Below are 19,662 nucleotides of genomic sequence, written 5' to 3'. Positions count from 1 at the left end.
TTTACTACCCGAATAGGCCACCTCCAAATGGGAGCGCAATTCTGTTGTAGGTACGGTGAATGATGCGAAATGAAAACAACATGGCATGGGCGACCCATCTAACCAAAGATCCAAAGCTTCTCGGTGGAGAAGTACTGGTGGATACGTTAGCTTCTTCTCAATTGATTCAAAAAGAGACGTAACAAGATGGAACTTACGTTGGCGGGCTGGTTGAAGCGGGTCTTCCTGTCCAGGGCGCTGATCTTGTCGATGTCGGCCTGCTCGAGGTCGAAGTCGGTGACGGCCAGGTTCTGGGCCAGGACGTTCTTGCGGCTGGTCTTGGGGATGACGGCAAGGCCGCGCTGGGTGGCCCAGCGGAGGAGGACCTGGGAGGGCTCCTTGCCGTGCTTCTTGGCGATCTCGGTGATTGTGGGCTCCTCGAAGAGGGGGATGAAGTCGGTGGCGTGCTCCATGTTGAACTCCTTGAAGGAGGCGGGGCCGAAGGAGGAGTAGGCAGTTACGGCGATGCCCTCGTTAGCGGCCAGCTTGATGAGGTCAGGCTGGACGAGGTAGGGGTGGTGCTCGATCTGGAGGGTGGCAGGGGGGATCTTGGCGTAGCGGAGGAGGTCGTAGAGGAGCTGGCCTTGGAAGTTGGAGACGCCGATGCTCTTGGAGAGGCCCTTCTCGACGAGGCTCTCCATGGCGGTCCAGGTCTCCTGGATGGAGGCCTTGGAGGGGCGAACCTCGGACTTGCCGTCGTAGTGCCAGCCGGGGGGGTATCTGACCGAGGGGTCGACGTACTCGAGAGCGACGGGGAAGTGGATGAGGTAGAGGTCGAAGTAGTCGATGCCCCAGTCGGCGAGCTGCTTCTTGACGATGGGCTCCACGCGGTCGCCATCGTGGAAGGTGTTCCAGAGCTTGGAGACGAGGAAGAGCTCCTCGCGCTTCACAATGCCCTCCTTGATGGCGCGGGCGACGCCCTCGCCGCACTCGACTTCATTGCCGTAGTCTGGAGACAGGATGCAACGTCAGTGTCGAGCTTGTGTAATAAGCGCAAGTAGAGGAGCTTGCTTGTGCGGCATGCGCAGAAGATGTCACTATGTAGTATCAGGGAGATCGGGGGTGTGACCCCCAGTGTAAGTGAGCGAGCGAGTGACATGGGGAGATGGTGAGGGGAGGGGGTGTGAAGTCCGGTTGAATGGGTTGGGGGGTGGGGTTTTGCGGAGAGCTTTCCGGGTGAAATTATAACGCATGGGGGATATCGATGCCCTGCAGAAATTCGCACCCATCATCATCCATGGTGGGGTGAAGGAGGGGTAGTTCAGGTGTCCTTCCGATAGTTTTCGAAGGAAAGCAGACCGAAGGAACAACCAACTACGGCGCAAACGACACCAGGAAGTATCCTTCCTGGGAGGAAGCCATGCTCCCAATGGGGGTTTTATGGTCGCATGACTTCTGCCATTGTCGCCGTAGTGGGGCTTTTACACCATTTCTCTTCCCTCACGCCTCGCAAGCTTTGCGAATGTGCACACTCTGGGTGGTTGCGGACTGTTCACTTACCGCATGCGCCATCGAACAGACGGTAGCCGGCCTTGATGGCCTCGTAGACGGTGTCGGCGGCGATGGCGTTGTCGACCTTCCACAAGCCGAAGCCCACTTGGGGCATGTCGAAGCCGCTGTTCAGCTTGATGTTGGGGACAGCCATGATGACACCTGCTTTTGCGGTTTCTCTGTAGGGTATGGGGGATGTCTGGAAAGGAAGACAGAGGGAAGAGGGAGAGGAAGAGGAAGGAAGGGAAGAGGTAAGTGACGTTAGGAAACAAAACGACAGACGATGTAGGTATTTATAACCCTCGTATGCTAGGCTTGTTTTGCTCCTGACCTTTCCCTCCACCGGCGCGCCAATGGCCTCCACCTGCCCCCCTCTCGGCTGACTGGCTGGCTGAATCTACAGATTTAGACAGTCCATGATGCCGTCACCATACAGTTCTGGCGCGGGTATCAAGAGCAGGAGGGGCTGGAGGTAGGCAGCGGGGTGAAAGGGACCGATAGGCAAAAGTGCACACAGATCGTTCAGCCCCCTCCCTTCCGAGGCCGACCAACCGGTCAGGGGTGGTTGTTGAAGTATGGAGTTTTATCTCAGAAGAGAGCCCGACATTGGATGGCATGGGAAACCTATTGGCCCATCGACATGACGACCGGGTAAAATAGTTTCCACCACGGGCAAAAGCGAAGGATAGGCTGTGTAAAAAGCAGCAGCCAGCTACCCTCGAATGGTGTGTATAACAAGGGGGGGGGTCGCCGTACAACGAACGGGACACGCCCATTTGTGCGTTTAAATCAGCCTGAGAGTCTGGAAAACGACTCGCCGCTGACTGTCATGACTTGTTCTGTCACGGGAGACCGAGGGATGATGAAGTATCCGTAACTCAAAGCAAACACGTATAGCTGCGCATCAGGTAAAGCAAGGGGGGTTTTCTTCGCAGTAACATAGCGGCCGTACATACGTCGCAGCATCAGATCGTACTACCCACAGTATATGTATCTATGTATTTTAGGCTGGCTCAGGGCGGTTTTCGTGCTCTGCGACTGGCTCATCTCGTGCCGGGAAGGGCCTTGTAAGGGCTGTCCTCCTCCTAAAGACTTTGAAACTTCAGGAACGGTGTCCAGATGATGATATTCAATTCTGTCGACAAAATACTGCCAAGTTGCATTGCCTTTTCCCTTTGTTCTTCTTTCCGTCTCAGTCTGGTGTTTTTCTGTATTCTCATGTGGAAGCAACGGTACGTGCCCAGGGGTACGTACCGTTGACGCAGAGTGGATCTCGCTAACGACCCGCTCTTTCGAATTTAGCCTAAAGACCATCAGACGCGGCTAATTGGCTTCTTTTCTTCCATCGTCAACGCTTCTCTCATCTCTGCAGTTAGAGCGGCACCAAGAGCGTCTCTCCTTTTTGCTATACAATGTCGCCCCCGTTTTCTCAATCAATCGATGCAGCGGCATGCACATTGCTTGAGCCACTCATGCATTGGCGCCTCTCATAAATGTCGCTTCGCCAATACCCAAGCACCGGATCTTTGGTTCGTCTACGACCGTTAGATAACACTAACCCGGACTCGGTTCACACGCGTAATGTCTTTCACACTGTTCGTCGACTCGTTGACACATTTGCCAGTGTGTGGACCGGCTCGTGGAGTCACTGCCGGCCGCCTGGACACACCCTTTGCACTTCATCCGGGTGGAACCGACCCTACTCAGTCGCCTCCCCACGTCCTCTTGTCTTGCGGACCAATGGCTGGGCTCTTGTCTTTAAGTCCTTAGACGCTTTATGGCCGAGATAATTTGGAACATTGGTCCTTTGTACGGTACGGACTCGATCGACTATTCGTAGTCGTGTTCGATACTCAGGACAGAGTGACATTTGTCGACAAGAAATGTGTCTATGTTCAACTCAAGAAGCCCCCTTTGTCAAGATATTGTCGAGGACAAACGGCATATATACGGGTTCGAGCACCGCCATGTCAAGTGACAATGTGACAATAGAGTCACTATTTCATGCCCGCGAGCTTCCAAAGTCATCATTTCTCGATGAGATGCTCTGCTTTGTTTCAAGGATTTTATCTTCCCAAATTAGACTATTCTTACTTTTCTTCCTTGTCGCGTTGGGAAGTTCCTTTTCTCCAAGATCAATACCCGTTAACCATGTGCATAAATATACCTGGATTCCCTCCGTGGTTCCCAATAACTGAAATTATCCCCAGACAATATTTGAGAAAACATAGCAACGATTACACAATCAACTTCGACACGTCCCGATTGACTAAATCTTCCCCAACGTCGTGAGAATTCTAGAAGTCCTAGAAACTGGCACACGGACAGGGCTCTGGGTGTACACTTCATCAAAATGCCACGAGGCGCCTTCCGACAACAACAACAGTTTGAAAATGGGCCTCACCAGCCTGATTGCCCATGCCGGGGCCCTGGAGAAAGCCTGCAAACGTATAGGCAGCGGCTGAGAAATGAAAGCACAGCCAGAATGGCTACCGTGAGGGGAGCGAAATACAACAAATACAAAGATAACGGCACACTGACCGGAAAACGTTACGGACACGCTGTGTTCGACACGGAGCCCCTGGGACTGTCCCAACCGTATGGGGCGCGATGGTTCAGCACGGCGGATGTTGATGAAGCTGTGGCAGAATATGGTCAATGGGGTCAAAACGATCACAAGGGCTACGGCGTCTCGGTGAAGAAGATAATTGGCGCGGGTCGCTTTGGAATCGTCGCACTTGTGCATTGCATCAACGAAAAGGGGGACACCCTCCCCTGTGTGTTGAAGCTGGAGAGATACCGGCATCATGTCCATGGAACGCTTGCACGGGAGGAAAAGGCCCTGACGGTAAGTTGCCCCCATCCGGTACGAATATGGCGCCTTGGTACGTCCTCTAACAATCCCAGAAATTCAAAGGTGCAAAGCACATTCTGCAACTCTTAGACGTCACACAGCTCATCAAGTCGGAGAGAGCCACAAGCTATGGCTTGTACGCAGCAGGTCACGTAGCCCCGGATCCGTCACCACAGCTCTCTGATGAAGAGCTAGACTGTGCATGGAGCTTAGATGACTTTGCTTGTCAGCCAATCCGTAACTTCGTTTTTGTCGAGCATGCGGCTCAGGGAGATCTAAATGTGTGGCTCAGCAAAGCCAGCCGTAGCAGGACTCCCTGGCCGGTGCGAGCAATTTGGATGCTCTTCAGGAGCCGTAAGTTACTGAAAGAGTCTTGGAATACTACAGCTGAGATGTTCTTTGCTAACATTGTCACTACAGTTACACAGGGGCTCATCGGTATGGGCTACCCTCCAAAGGAGGTTTTCGGCGGTGCGGATCGACCAGAATGGAATTCCAACGAACCCATCGATGAGCACCTCCCGGATGACTACCCCATGAGCGAGTACTATCCCCCCCAGCAGACGACTCACTTTGACCTTGAGCCGAGCAATAGTAGGTCAATCTGCGAGAGAGTTTTTTGTATACATCGAAGATGGCTGACTAGTACAACAGTTCTAGCAAGCAGCAACGTGGAGAATGGCAACATGCCCATATTCAAGGTATGCCGGATGCTCCTCCCTCCATGAACCGTAAGCATCGTTTGAGCTAACCAGCCCAGATTGCCGACTTTGGGTCCGTCCAGTTCTTTGGCGAGTATGCTACCAACCCAGCATACTTTGAGTGAGTTTGCCACACCGTCTTCCGTATTAGACTGCAAAGCTGACCAATGTGCTCTTTATAGCAAGGAGCTCTTCTGGAAGTGTCGATTCAGCGGAAAGGGGAACTATTTCACGCCTGTAAGTAACCCAGAAGGACGCCATCACCCGACCACTGGTCTAACAGCTGACATTATGCAGGAACAATTCACCAGACAATGGGATCATCTGGACTTGCAAACCTACTTGGCTGACGACAACCTCCCGAACCATTTTGTGGCAGTAGATGGCACCAAGCCCCCGGTTGCTGGCAACTATGGAATGCACTCCAATATCTTCCAGGTCGGCGTCATTGTGAGTATATTGCCCTGGCTCATTTTCCATGTTAGAAATTGACCTTTACTTATAGATATGGTGCGCCATTACTCTCTGTGCTTTCCAGCCGCTCACGGCCATGAACTACAGGCTCCCCGACGGCCAGGAAATTGTTACATGGGGAGGCGCCCTCCAAAACGAGCGGTTCAACGGCGTCGATGAGGAGCTCAGGGGCCTCGTTCAGCGTTGTATGGCAGATGACCCGGTCCAACGGCCTTCCCTCGGCCTACTCATGCGCATCATTGAGGATCGGCTCGGTGCCAACGACCTCGGTTCCGAAGAGGCCGTGGCCACCTGGGCGCAGGAGTTCTTCTCCTCGCCCCGCAACCTGAAAGACAACGGGCGCAAGAGGAGGCATCCTGGTGGCGACGACAACGACAACGATGACGAGGACGGGGATTCCCGGCGCCACGCGCCCCGTCAGAGGCTCGAAGCCGAGCCCATGATCCACGCCGCGTTCCAGCAGCCCAGGCGTGTGTCAAACGCGCTCAACCAGCGTCCCAGAGTTCAACACGGCGCGCTAGCCTTGCGTCCCGCGTCTGGTGCCAACCAGGGCATGAGCGGTTCGAACGAAGCCGAAGCCGTCGACCCCCGGGTCTTTCAGGTACTGCAGGTGCCGCAGATGCCGGAGTGGCAAGGAATTTCGGCATTCGGTGCGCAGCCGAACGTCTTCGACTTCAACTTCGGGGCTCAGATGCCGCAGATGCCTCAAATGCCGCAGATGCCTCAAATGCCGCAGATGCCTCAAATGCCACAGGTGCCGTTACAATGGCAAGATATTTCGCAGTTCGGCGTACAGCCGGACGCCTTCGATTTTGGCGGTCAACAGATGCAGCAGAACGTAGGTGCGGCAAGTTTTCAGCCGGGCGGGTACTTTAACGTACATGCCCAGTACGGAGAGAATCCTTTCCAGCCGCCACCGCAGCAGCAACAATAACAACAGAAGCAGCAGCAACCGGCGCAGTATATGCCTCTATTCAACAAGCCTTTCCAGCAGATGCAACCGCAACAATACCAACCACAGCAATAGCCGATTTTCCAAGGTCAACAACAGCAGCGGCAGCAACCGTGTGCAGCGCCGCGAGTTCAAGTGAGGCTCGAAGATTGGCCTTGATGGCAGCAGTAGTTGTAAATGACGGCATTGGTGCTCGCGGCAGTCGGCCAAGGGGTGCTGAGGATGGCAGTGTGGTGCATGAACCCTGATAGAGAGAGGCGTCGGCTGGTTCAGCGCCCAAGTTACAACAGTACGGCTTAGGACGGGCATTCAAGACGATGATGTTTTATGATACATTGTATGGGTAGCTCTATAGAGGGAGGGTTCTTTGACCTGAGATTTGTTAGAAATAGACGGACATTTGAAAGTCCAATTGTGACAAAAGTTTGATTGTAACATAACAGGGTGAGTAACAATATCGTTTCAGTGAGACTGCTATGAAGAGCCAGGTTGTGCCTCATGTTCACGTCCTTTTCCTCTTTGAGTGTAACTCGAAACTTGTCGCCAGGCTCATGATGTAGAAAGAAGTTTTTTTTTTTTTTTGGAAAATTAGTGGCTTTATGTAGGGTATCTTGCATCCGGGTCTAGTATGTGATCATGTGTCACCCACCGCCTCCAATCTCCTATCTCATGCCCGCCGCCTTCTCCGCTTCTCCTCGACGACAAAGTCGAAGTTGGCATACAGGCAGTTACACCGGTCATTCCCCGCCGCAACGCTGACCGCTTTTCCCGCGGGGTCCTTGCAATCCGGCCCTCCCGTCTTGACTTGCTCGACCTCTATCTGGCCAGGCCACACCCCCCACCTGACATTGCCGTCGGCGCTGTCCGCCGTCGCCGTCATCCCCACGGACTGCGCGAGCGCCGTCGTGGCGTTCCGCCTCGTCCACAAAGTCGCGCGGAACGCCATGTCCGGGAAATCACACGTCGCCGCGCGGCCGCCTTGCGTGACAGCGTCCGAGAGGGCCACGGTCTTGGGGAGGGTGAAGTTGAAGACGAGGCGCTCGTCGAGCGAACCGCCCTCCACCAGCGTCATTGTCTCGTCCGAAAACTGCGGGAAAAAGGGGTTCGACGACGATGATGACGAGATTTGGTAGGCGTACGAGTTCGACTGGGATATCGTGCCGAAGAAGGTCGCGACGGAGGCGTTGGGGGATTGCGAGTAGGTCCGGTCGGGGAAGCAGCGCCAGGTCGAAGAGTCAGAGGTGCAGCCCGTGTTGGCTTCCAAGAGGGCAGTGTTGAAGGCGAAGGAGCCCGAGGGGAAGAGATTTGTGTCGTTTGACGCGCCAGCGGTCACTACGGGTTGTCTGCTTGTCTTATGGTGTTAGTTGTGCCAAGCGGGGTCCGGCTGTCAGATGGATACTTACGACTGGCGATTCCAAACTGTGAGACCGACTGATAAGCCCACAGTGAGGACAATGACAATGATGGCGAGGATGATCAGCCGGTACCAGCTTCTACGGCGGGCAACCCATTTGGAGCCTCTTCTCTTTTCTCCAAGCGAGTCTTGGCCCGTACGCTTCGTGCTGGGCAGAAGTCCGGCGTTCTCATTGTAGGAGCTTTTGGGAGTCGATATGCCCGAGTTCAAGGGGCTTCCATTGCTATCGACACTACTGACGCTGCGTATGCTGTTTATACTGCGTGTGCTGAGGCTGCTACGTGTTCCGAGGGCGTTCCTGATACTATCTCGACATGGGCTGCGGGAGTAGGCCGGAGGGGGGTAAGACGGATGTGGATAGATGGGTCGTCCTGTGGGGGAGCGGCCGTAGAATCTCGGTGCTGTGCTCCGAAATGGCGGAGGAGGAGCGAGTCCCACGGGCGGTGGGCGTGTGACGGCTGTGGTGGATCCGTCTTCCGAGATGACTGGCATGCGGCCAACCGTCTTCGTGGTGCGGCCAATGGTTGAGGGTTTGGGCATCGTGTAGAGTTGTGGATGCGGAAAAGAGGGTTGAAAAGTCCTTGTTTGAGGTAGACCCCTTTATATCGATGCTCACAAGAGTGGCCGTCTATGACCCGGCTTATTGCAAATGTCGTCTTCTCTGGAGGAGGAACAGAACCAAAGAGAGAGTACGATACCGTCACCTCTCGCTTAGCTGCTTTTCCGTTACAACGCGCGGACGACTTCCAAGCCCAAAGATATACAGCAGGCGTAGGTGGACTGAGTTGCGATACCCGGCTCTTGACTATCGAGTTTGGCGGAAGGGACTTGTGGGCATTAAGACGAATGACGTTGACTGAACTGAGTCGAACTCCTTGGGTTTGTAGGAGTATCGGATTTTAGAATCGCATGAACGCTGAACAAGTCTCAGACATCAAGCTTGATATAGGTCCACGAAACCCCCTCAGGTCGACGGGTGCCGAAAAAAACACCACGCGTCGGGTATCGTTGTTGATTTTCCCTCGGGCTGACGATTCTGCCAACGTCAGCGAACAAAGAACGTCAAATGGTTTACGGGGGGATGGTCAGCCACATCCAACCGGCTCAGAGAGACAAAGGACTAGTGTGAAGCAGGCATGGAAAGAGCAAAGGAAATCCGCGTTTGAGATTTCGTGCCCCGAGGAAAGCTTGTTATGGAAATCAAGCAATGCCACAGTATGAACCATCTGGCCTGGAAGTACCCGAGAGAGGGATCCTGTCAAGCCTTGATATGGCAAGTCCGAATATAGAGCGCTGCTGAGCCTTTGAGATGGGTGATGCGTGGCGTTTCCACGTGTTGTCTCTTCGGCTGAGTCCTGGCTCTCTACGGGCAACCGGTCTGTAACGTTCCGTATACCAGCATTTAGCGCGTAATGATAACGGCGTTCCAAAACCAATGAACAGTAAGAGCGTTCTTCTGAGCAGTAAGGATGTGAGGCTACAGGCGCGGTGCAACATGACATTTTGAAATGGAATATGTTGGCCGCTCTCGGGGACGGAGGTTGCACGGAAAGGTTCGAGCTGTCATAGATCGTCCGGCGCTAGTATGGAGTAGGCCAAAATGGGCAGATACTTGCAGACCTGCATGTACAGGCCAGCCGGTGGAAGGATCGTAAAGCAAGGAGGTAGACAACGATAACACAGAGTGGACATATCGGCATCGGAGACCCGCCCAGGATGTTGACGTCGAGGCGGCTGAGTAAATAGTCGCTTGGTAAATAGTCTAAACGATAGCGTCAGTCTGACCAGGGCCGTCATTGGTCGACGGACCAAGAGCGAGACATCGCTAGCCGCTTCAAGACGTGAATAACAAGAGATCTCCCGAGGAATGAATCGTTTAGTGGCGCGACGTTCGCCGCACAACCCCAGAGACGAATCGAACTATCGTCGGAGGTTGGAGGGGACTTCTTGTGAGGCTCAAAGACCACGAAGCCAGAATGGCGATGGTTACGGCGAGCAGATGTGCGGATTGCATTGTGAAGACATGGGCCATTCGTAGCCTAGAACTATGGAAATATATTTGGTGAGGAAGCCATATCTTGCGCGCGGTTCTATGAGCCAAACTGTTAATACACGGCTCTTTCTCTCGTTGAACACGGAGAAAACCATCCTCCTTTCCAGATAACCAGATAGCCGTATATGTATGATGTATATGATGGTCGTGCAGATGCGGGATCAGCTGAGCGTTTCCTCTTAAGCATCACCCTGCACATCCTGCAGCGACTCATTGCCCTTGCCCTTGCTCTTCGCCGATTCGCTCTCACTCGCGGCATATGACGGAGGGTCCAAGTCGTCACCACCAGCTACCCACACGCGCGAGAGCTCTTCCTCGATCTCTTGCCGTCTCGCCTTCCATGTCTCCACTTGCTCAAGGCGTTCCCGGAGATCCTGGAGCTCCTTCTCGACTTGCATCTTCTCCCGCTCCGTTCCGATTCTTTCGAATTCCCATTCGTCGCCACGTTCTCCTCCTCCAAGGATAAGGTTGTAGGTGTGGTACTTCTTGAGGGAAGCGCGAGTTGAGATGGTGATGAGGGCTGCTCGGCGTTAGCATATTTTCAACGGTATGCGCAATGGCTCTACTCACTGATTCCCTTCTCCTTGCACACCTCGTAGAGCAGTCCCTCGACGTCTTGGGACACGGCGCTGGTTCCTTCGTCGAGGATTGCAAACTGAGGCTCGTGGTACAGCACACGAGCAAAACCCATGCGCTGCTTCTCACCACCACTGAGAACGTCCTTCCACTCCTTACGGGTATCCCAGCCACCTTCACGGTCGGGAAGGTAACCGAGACGAGCATCCTCCAGGATACGCTTTAGGTCGTCTTCGGACTTTCTCTTCTCGCGCATATCGTGATGGCCATCGGGGTAGATGACCTGATCACGGAGCGTGCCGATGCTGAGATATGGTCTTTGCGGCAAAAACATGATGCCATCCTGGCCAATATCTTTGGGTCGACTAACAAGACCCCGGTACACTGGCCAAAGACCCGCAAGAATGCGAGCAATTGCCGTCTTTCCCACCCCGTTAGGTCCCGAGATCTGGTAATGTTAGCTTGCGCGGTACTTTTCTATCAGTCAAAGTGGGCTTACGAGAAGGTGCTCTCCTCTCCTAACGACCATGGAGAGCGACTCCATCAGCTCTTCGCCGCCATTGGGCCACAATGACGGTGCAACAACAGGCACGTTCTCAAATCTGACGCCATCGAACCCCTTCTGGATGGTTCCCTGAACATCCGAAAGCGAGTACAGCTCGTTTTGTTGTCCGCGGAGGAAGTAGGCATCGGCATGGACTCTGTGGAGCGTTGAGATGAGCGTGTAGACTCGGCTAGTGTACCCAGCGAGCTCCGATAGGTCCTTGATAGAATACATCATTCTGCCGCCAGCGTCTGCCAGTGATAGCATGAGACGTTTGTTGGTAATGAACTCCTTCATACGACCACGCTCCCTGCTGCCTTTCGGAGCGTTCTGGTCCAGCTCGGCAGCGCCGCCCAGGCCACCCCACGCTGGGAGGAATACTGGTAGCGACGACAGGAGGTAGCCGTAGGCACTCCAACTATACTTGAGAATGAAATCCTCAAGCATGTTGTAACGAATCTTGAGCATGTAGATGCCTTCCATCCAATTCTTAAGCGACTTGAACTCTTTGTTGAGGAATTGCTTCTCCATATCGGCGCCGCCGTAGAAGGCGATCTCTTCGGCATTAGCGATCAGGCGCGCGTGCAAACTCCTGAAGTCGCCCTCCTTGCGGCCCTCAACCGCCTTGAGCTTGCCAAAGGGCGGCGAAAGCCGGCGCAAAATGCTTGCTGTCAAGAAGTAGTTGCTCAGGAGCCCCGTGAGAGCCAGCGGACCGAGGGACCGGAAGAGCTGGTAGTTGAAGACGCAAAGGTCGACAAAAGGCTTGCCAAGCGACGAGTACAGGTTCGCGGCGGCGGCGCAGAATAGTGTCAGATCTTGTGTGATGAACTGGTCCGCACCCTGGCCTACGCCTCCATCCAAATTGGAGAGTTTGTAATAGTTTAGGTTGTTATTCAAGTAGAGGTCGTGGATATACCGAGTAAGACGAGTCCTAAAAGCGATGGACACCTTGGACTCGAGAAATTTAATCATCGCATTGGTATACGATGCAAAACCACCAAGACCGCACCACTAAGTTTACTATTAGCACGACAAAAGAGTTGGGATATGTCTGCGATCACTCACCTTCACGAGTCCCCAGAGGAAGGCCTTGCCCTGCCCGGCGACAAGATCGCGCACGATCTCACCGTCAAGTCGGGCGACGACAAGAGACAAATATGTGCGAAGCATCAAGAATACGCTATGACTTAAGAGCAAGCCGGCTTCCTTGCTCGACCATCTCGGAATCATAATGCTCATCAGACTCAGAAACTGGTGCAGGAAAGCCAAGTTCAGCCCGGGTTTGGTCTGCGCCGCGGGTACGGTACCGTCGCCGAGACCGGATACCCGTGGCGGGTTGAGGAAGAGCCGGCGATGCGCCTCGAATGTCAGCGGCTTGGTCGTCTGGATGACGACCTTGGAGGTGCCATCCTTGTAAGGGACGTAAATGGTGCGGGAGCCATCCTTATTGTGCAGCCACGAGTTTGTGCGGACGAGCTTACGACCCTGCTCCTTCTCCTCGCGGCGCTGTCTCCACCAGCGCCTGCCTCCTGCGGCGCCCAGGATGATGGATGCAGCGAGGGCAAGTGTTCCGAGCAGGCGAGTTGTGCGAGACGTGCTTTGGAGGCGGGAGCGGATGAGGGTTGTGTATTTCTCGAAGAAGGCGGCGATGGCCTCTTCTGCGGCCGATTGGCGGAGGGTTGATTGTTCGGCCATGGCGGCGACGATGATGGGGATTTACGGTATGTGTTGGTGATGGTGGGATCGAGTCGGGCAGGCTCGCCGCGGGTATGATGCTGCTACGAATGCACAGCCATCACCGGATGGAAACTCAATTCTGCGAGATGTGCGACGCTATTGCCGACGAATGGAGGAGCACAGAATGCGTCGCAATTGAGGTTCTGTTTGTTCGATGGTGACGGACGGTCCTAGCCTCATGTGTGTACGCTTGGGAAATTCCAGCTAAGCACGTGGTCGCATTTGGAGGCATGAGTCGTTTGCTATTGGAGAAAGGAACGCTTTGGGGGACGCTGGCTCGTGATCTCATTCCGACATGTGAATGCCGGCGGGCAGTGGAGTTCCGAGGCAGTGCCAGCAGCCACCCGAACTGGTGGATAACTTGGGGAAAGCGGTCGCTTTGGGCACCCCACTGGAGGGGGGTCCTAGCCAGCCGCTGAGAGTCGAAAGTTCCCGGGCTTGTGAGTGGCTGTTTGCGGTGGGGATGACACTAATTCCGCCAGAATCTCCGGGGGGGACGCTTTGGCGAATCACATTCAAGACGACGACGCCCCAAGAATGTGGGGGAACCTCAGCACGCGGTGCGCGTGGTTACTTAGGTACCTGGTCACATGATGACATTTTGGATCTGAACTTCATGGGACCGGGGTACACTCTCGGTTGATAACTTCCGATGTTTACTGGTCACTCAGTTGCACCATGTCCTGGTTGTTTTCTGGAGCATGTTCTGATGCCTATCTTTCTGCACGCAATAATGGAGACTAAGTAGCTCGCTGTGACGGCCCGCAGACGGCCATCACAAAACTATTGGTAACTCACGGCGGGTGGCCAGTGGCTATGGCGGAGGTCGCAAGATGATCTGGTTGAACACAGTTCTTCATGTCCAAGTTAGGACTTACTCAAATGGATTATTGAGAGCGCCGAGACATGCCAGTGCGGGTCCCAATAGTCTGTGAAAACTTGGGAGTCATTTCTTCGGAATACTGAAATGACGCCTCGTTCTCAGTCTGTCTATCGTAAGCCATCTTACTCGTTGTTTCCAAGGGATTGCCACAATGGGTTGAAAGTCAGATTGGGCCGAGAACCGAAACTTACTTAACTTTGGGTGGGGGGTGGGCTCGATATCGGATCTGTTGTTGGCAGTATTATTGTTGGTGATAGAGTAGTTTGAGATGGTGCACTGCTGTATGTCCTGTGAGGAAACAGAGCCCCCGGCTTCAATCGACATCTGTGAGAGGGGCAAGAACGGATGATAAGACCTTCTTCCAAGACTTGAGATGCATTTTCTGACGAGCAGGAACGGCAGTGCGACATCCGTTGCAGCCTTATTCTGGGATGCTGCGAGCTGTGAGGAAAGAAGTGTCCCTTCGGCTGTGGCCCAGATGGAAAGGCCAAGCAGGCTTTGCCTTACTAGAACCAAACAAGCAGAGCTCCGGTCCAACACGGCTACAACCATCTTCTTTCAACCATCCGCCAAACATCCATCTATCAGTTAACCCGTCCAGCAACGATATCGCAGGGATCTTGCAGTATACCGCACTCAAGTAGCATCACTGACATTCAACACAGGGTCGTCCAAACGGGAAAGCACGTCAGCAACACGGAGACCCAGGAAACCCTACAACACTATGGAGACCGATGACGCCGCTCACACGGAGCAAATAGTGGAGTCAAATAACTTTGATTGGCGACGAGAGCGTCTTGAGCTCTCGAGAAAGCTCCAAGAGCGCTACGATGCCGGCCAGCCACTCTTTACCAAGAGCCAATTAGCCAGTCTGGCAGAGCAAATAGCCCATAAGAGCCTTCTTGTCCAGATCCAGGGCATGGATGGGAAAATGAACTGGGATCCTATCGGATGGGACCAGTTTGAGGAAGAGTGGGTGACGGCAGACCCGTGATGCGGTTTGAGAACTAACACGAATGTTGACAGCGAAACACTCTCAATCAGCTACAGACCCATTCAGCGCCTGGTCATCCCGTCGCCATCGGACGAGCCAGACGAACTTCCAAAACCTTGTTGTTCTGTAGACGTGAAGCTCACCATCTTGCCCTCCCAAATGACTCCAGACCAAATCGCCTTAGCCGTTGGCAAGATAGGTGCGGCGTTCGAGAAACACGAGAAGACGTGGAAGAAGAGCCCGCAATGTCGAAAGCTCAAAGACACCCTATCCCTAGTCTTGACCTCCGATGTAATCAACAAAATCATCTGCTTCGGTCTAGGCGACTTGACCCCTGATTCCGATAATAATGAACACTATTTATGTAGCCAACACCACTCCGAGCCTCGAAGTCATATTCAGCACGCGGTCGCGTTAACTTTGGCACAAATACTAGGCGACCGCACCGGCCGGGAAATTCGATGCTACTCGCAAGATCCAGCGTACACCCAAGCCTCCATCGAATTTCTCAAGAGCCGCAACATCGTGGTGCTTAATGATCCACAGGGATTCCTCGACACCGACGAACACACGCTGGTCTTCAGCGTCGCTCCGACTGTACCCGTCAAGCAGATCGTGACGGACCTGGCCAGGCCAGCCGTCATCATCTGGGACAACGAAACGTCCCCTGAAATGGATCAGATGGACTGGGAACATATGAGGTTCCCCGACGGCAATGAGACGTGGATCAGGTTTGCCTAATTATGTCTAAAGACTAGGGCCGTAACAAGAGCTGATATATCCGCAGCCCCTGGATTTCCGATCCTGACTCTACGCGTACAAGGAAGATGGAACAGGAGGAGTACACATCCTACCCCTTTCCCGAGGACGAGGTCGCCATGTTCGAGAACCAGATTCTTGTCAAAAAGCCATCGAAAGGGAATGAAGACGCGGCGTAGTGCTTGTGAGGCTGCCTCCTATGCTTAGGACAGGTCGCATATGAAGGACATTGGATCATCAACTGTAAACCAACCCTTCTGATGCCTCTAGACTGACAGTTTTTCGGAAGCCTCGACTTTCTATGTCCGCCACAATGGAAGTGGACCAGACCAGGGACTCTGGCAGAAGCATAAGCGGTGAAAGTTGGTGGGTAGACAGGCAGCTTAGGACTGAAATGACATCCTTACACTGTTCCGTGATTCCCAAGGTACCAATGCCATAGCTAGGGGGTAAAGAAGGGCAAACAGCACTCGCTCCAGCTACGTGTCCTAGTTTGTACTTGCTGAGACTGCCGGGGTAGTGGTAGGTCGAGTTGAAGCCGGACCTGACGGCTGGGGAGGATCTTGCTCACGAATACCGAGCGATCCAATAATAAGTGAAGACATATTGTCCTGATACTCCTTTTGGAGTGTACCAGTATGGAGGAAGAGGGGAACTAAGAGACGGAACCTGGGCTGGCCCCGCAAAATAGCCTTTACGTGCACTGCACGGCACCTATGAGTCTCTCTCTCTCTCTCTTTCTCTTCCGTGTGTGGGCTGGTCAGAGTGTTATCGGGGCTTGCCGCCGTAGTGTTAGCGTTTGTGGTTGAAACTTATCGGGAGCTTTCTGGACCACCCAACAGCCTCAACACCCATTGTGTGTCTTTTTATCTTTGGGGTTTGAGGGTCATTCGTCGGATATTGCGGCCGTGGCCCGTGAGGGGGGGGTGGGGACACAGTCCGAGAGAGCTTTCCGTCAAAGCCAATATGCACTAACCATGGGCGGGCTGGCTGACTTTCTCGGGGCGAGTTTCCAACGTTTCTTGGACCTGGCCGTTGTATGGACAGACGACGGGGAGCCGTACCACAGCAAGGGAAGAGAAACAACGTAAGGCAGCAAGCGACAGGAAGAAGAAAGCTGTTCCGTCCGTGGTACGGATAACGTGCACTATCCGTCCATTAACTAGATACTCCGTAGAGGGGGGGACAAAAAGGAAAAAAAAAAAAAACCATGGTGGGACGCAGAAACAGGAACCGGCGCACGACATCCACGTTGGGAGACGTGCTTGGGAAATTCGCTCGGGGGGATCAACACCCTGGACGATTCCCGGAAGAGTCGCAGTGGGTGCGCAATCGGGAAGGCCATACCGCACGGTGGTATTTCCCTTTTGCATGACGGTTGAACCTCTTCCCCCCCTGTTGTGGGATGCGTGCACCCGAGTGGCTCTCTTCATTTGGCTTGCTACGGCATGTGAATGAGCTGGAGTGTTGCATTAGGGAGTGTGAGCGTGAAGGTAGGAGAGAGAGAGAGAGAGAGAGAGAGAGTGTGTGTGTGTGTGAGAGAGAGAGTGAGTGGGTTACCCAGATCCGTCACTCGACCGGGCGGTAACATGGCCAATGAGAAGCAATGGGAATATGGCCAAGGGTGGACCGGATCTCCACCAGTTATGTGAGATTGTCGCATCTATCCACTAGTTGGTTGGGAGGGAGGGATGTTCTCGTTCCTCGCGGCTTTCGAGGCTTGTGGAATCCTTGGGGACTGGAATTGGGATGGCGGGCTGCAACTGGTTGCTCGATTGCAAGGCTGTCGAGGCTTGGCGGGATTGTCGACAAACTCACGGACTCTGCCTGATGCGTACAGAGGTTGGTACACAAGCAAATAAGCTGGGTGAGAGTGAGAACGAGAAACTGCGAATATCAGACCGTAAGAAGACACACAATGACCATGGAATAGGCAAACCCGAACCGCCCAATATCCTCATGCGCTAAGCACCTGACAGCGAGCATCGGCCAAGCAGTGGTGGTTGCAGGCAATGCGCTGCAGCTCTTCTTCCACCCTGTCGACCACTCATCTAGCTTAGCACGTAGGGCCCCCTTCATCTGTTACGCGCCCGAGTCGTCACCCCAATTAAAGAACAAAAAAAAAAGGGAAAATAAAGGGGAAAAAAGAGAGGAAAAGGGTTGGCTGACCGGGGGGGTTGTCAAATGGTGTCGCGGCGGCTGGGTCAAGTCTCTTGCTACGGGGGGTCCGGCACGCATTGAATGAGAAAGCGTCCGGTTGAGTTTACCCTGTCTCTGATCTGGGGTTGGACCAGACAGCGCCCTCACGTAGAGGCGGCGGTGGTGGGAGCATCCGCTACCACACTTTCCAAAGGCTCGAAGCTACTCCGTAATCAGGGCACCAAAAATCGAACTGGGACGGGTAAGGAGTGCATCATCGGATGCGACGACCGGTGCCCTCCATACCCAGGCAGGTCGGTCGGTTGTCGGAAGCACAGTCAGACAAGTCACCCTCAGAATGTCTCTCTTCCTCTCTATCCGGGCAGGGTTGTGGGCTCTTTGGTTTGCGTTGCTCCCGTAGCTGGAATTGTCTGTGAGAGCGGGGCCGCCTTGAAGAATAGGGAAGTCTAAGGAAAACGAAATGACGGAACCGGGATGCCGAGCGATAGGGTCAATAAAGAGCTAGGACACGATGCAATCTCACCCCTCGGGAGACACAGGCGCGCAGTTCTTTGACAGCTTGGATGTTCCCAGCAACGGCTACCGCGCCTCGTCGCCTCAAGTATTTAACGAAACATCAAACCCGCGATATGCCTGCCTGCCTTGCCGCTTATTATCAGCTCGACTCGGTCCGCTGGGTTGAGCTGAAAAAGGTGTTTAAAACAAAGGCTTCTACTGCTAGGCCAGGGCCCCCATTGCTCTAAAGTCCAAGTAGGCATCGTCGTCGCCCATCATACTTTTAGCAACTGGGGCGGTTTTTGGGGGGGGGCTCGCTCACTCCTGCACCAGAATGGAGCCTTTCTTGTGTTTCCACCATGGGTATTTCTTTAATATGAGCTGGGCGGGCATAAGGCCGTGATATTGAGAAATGGAAGATGAGACATGGCGTCTGATGCAGCGCGATAGTCGTCTGGTGTCAAGCACAGTGTGCGGCTGTGTCCGCATGGCCCGTGCTGCAATGCCCCCACATTAAATGTCGATGGTTGTACGGATACTTGCCTGGGGACCTCACTCTTGCCAGTGATTCCCTGCCGAAAACTGCATTATGTGCACTACCCACTGCACAAGATTAGACAGTACGGAAAACTTGATGACGACTGTAGTCATCGAAGGCCCCCTATCGCGCCCCATCTCATAAGCCCGGTCTTCTGCTTAACCAGGACGGGACGGGCTAATCTCACCAGGAAACCCACCCACACACCCTTTTGGTCCATTCGCACACTCTCGCAGCTTGCTTGCTTGCTTGCTTTGCGCTCTGGTGTCGTCTCTCTCCCAGTCCTCTGTTCTGCCTCCCCCCCGGCTTCTCGACTCGGCTGCGAACACCCCAGCTTCCATGCCATGTACGAATAGTAGTGTACGGTATGCATCTGTCTGGATACACGGGCCAGCCCCTGGCCCCCGAATGCTCCCCAACCCATCCATGTGTTGCTGTGAAAGGCAAATCATCTCGCTTGTGCCTTTCATGGTCTTTCAGCCTCTGATACGTCCTCTACCTACCTACCTACGTGCCTACCTAGCCTGGTTATTCTCCCCCCCTTGGGTCTCTCCCATTTTTCTTACCGTTACTCTCTTGCTCGCTCACTCGTGCCTTGTCTTTCACTGGCCATGGTTTAATTGCTTTGTTCTTTGAACTAACGCCCCCTCCCCCCGGACTAACGGTAGGCTATACAGTGAACCGGTCTTACCGCGTAGGCCTGTCGCGGAGCTCAGTACGCTGGATAGCTGCCACGTCTAACAACTACGGTGGTGCCATTCGAGATTGACTATATTAGCTTTAACCCGTCGGCATGTCGTCGATTACAGCTTGGGGCATATGGGACTTTTGCGTCGGTCGTAATACTAAACACAGCGAACAGTTCCCTAACTTGTTCGGTTACTGGAATCCACCGCCACACGTTCCACGCCTGTGCGTTTTTCTACAAGGACCGGTGGATTCAAATCGTTCAGTGTGCAAACTCTTGGTGGGAAGCTCCGACCTAAGCAGCGCTGATA

At 53.9% G+C, this 19,662-nt stretch overlaps 6 protein-coding genes across 6 annotated transcripts; 2 read left to right on the top strand and 4 right to left on the bottom strand.

Annotated features, from left to right (window-relative positions):
- Positions 1-98: 98 nt before the first annotated feature.
- On the bottom strand, positions 99-1,684 carry GLRG_00549 (aldo/keto reductase; the record flags this gene model as incomplete). The annotated part of the gene is made up of 3 exons (XM_008091234.1): positions 99-134; positions 198-988; positions 1,540-1,684. The coding sequence occupies 3 exons, from the start codon at positions 1,682-1,684 to the stop codon at positions 99-101; spliced, it is 972 nt and encodes a 323-aa protein (XP_008089425.1).
- Positions 1,685-4,015: 2,331 nt separating this feature from the next.
- Positions 4,016-6,493, top strand: GLRG_00548 (uncharacterized protein; the record flags this gene model as incomplete). Its single annotated transcript, XM_008091233.1, has 8 exons — positions 4,016-4,378; positions 4,438-4,707; positions 4,813-4,978; positions 5,039-5,085; positions 5,145-5,206; positions 5,268-5,322; positions 5,383-5,535; positions 5,591-6,493. 8 exons carry the CDS (start codon positions 4,016-4,018, stop codon positions 6,491-6,493), a joined length of 2,019 nt encoding a protein of 672 aa, XP_008089424.1.
- A 685-nt stretch (positions 6,494-7,178) lies between these two features.
- On the bottom strand, positions 7,179-8,465 carry GLRG_00547 (tat pathway signal sequence; the record flags this gene model as incomplete). Its single annotated transcript, XM_008091232.1, has 2 exons — positions 7,179-7,854; positions 7,915-8,465. The coding sequence occupies 2 exons, from the start codon at positions 8,463-8,465 to the stop codon at positions 7,179-7,181; spliced, it is 1,227 nt and encodes a 408-aa protein (XP_008089423.1).
- A 1,692-nt stretch (positions 8,466-10,157) lies between these two features.
- On the bottom strand, positions 10,158-12,793 carry GLRG_00546 (ABC transporter transmembrane region 2; the record flags this gene model as incomplete). Its single annotated transcript, XM_008091231.1, has 4 exons — positions 10,158-10,498; positions 10,549-11,002; positions 11,054-12,109; positions 12,164-12,793. The coding sequence occupies 4 exons, from the start codon at positions 12,791-12,793 to the stop codon at positions 10,158-10,160; spliced, it is 2,481 nt and encodes an 826-aa protein (XP_008089422.1).
- A 1,649-nt stretch (positions 12,794-14,442) lies between these two features.
- On the top strand, positions 14,443-15,650 carry GLRG_00545 (uncharacterized protein; the record flags this gene model as incomplete). The annotated part of the gene is made up of 3 exons (XM_008091230.1): positions 14,443-14,690; positions 14,745-15,443; positions 15,500-15,650. 3 exons carry the CDS (start codon positions 14,443-14,445, stop codon positions 15,648-15,650), a joined length of 1,098 nt encoding a protein of 365 aa, XP_008089421.1.
- Positions 15,651-15,959: 309 nt separating this feature from the next.
- Positions 15,960-16,277, bottom strand: GLRG_00544 (uncharacterized protein; the record flags this gene model as incomplete). The annotated part of the gene is made up of 1 exon (XM_008091229.1): positions 15,960-16,277. A coding segment is annotated over one exon (318 nt), but the record flags the coding sequence as incomplete, so codon positions are not given.
- Between the last annotated feature and the right edge of the window lie 3,385 nt (positions 16,278-19,662).

The sequence above is a fragment of the Colletotrichum graminicola genome, assembly GCF_000149035.1.
Source record: "Colletotrichum graminicola M1.001 genomic scaffold supercont1.2, whole genome shotgun sequence".
Lineage (NCBI taxonomy): Eukaryota > Fungi > Ascomycota > Sordariomycetes > Glomerellales > Glomerellaceae > Colletotrichum > Colletotrichum graminicola.
The sequence above is the reverse complement of the archived record's forward strand: the minus strand, read 5'-3'. Positions and strand labels throughout refer to the sequence as shown.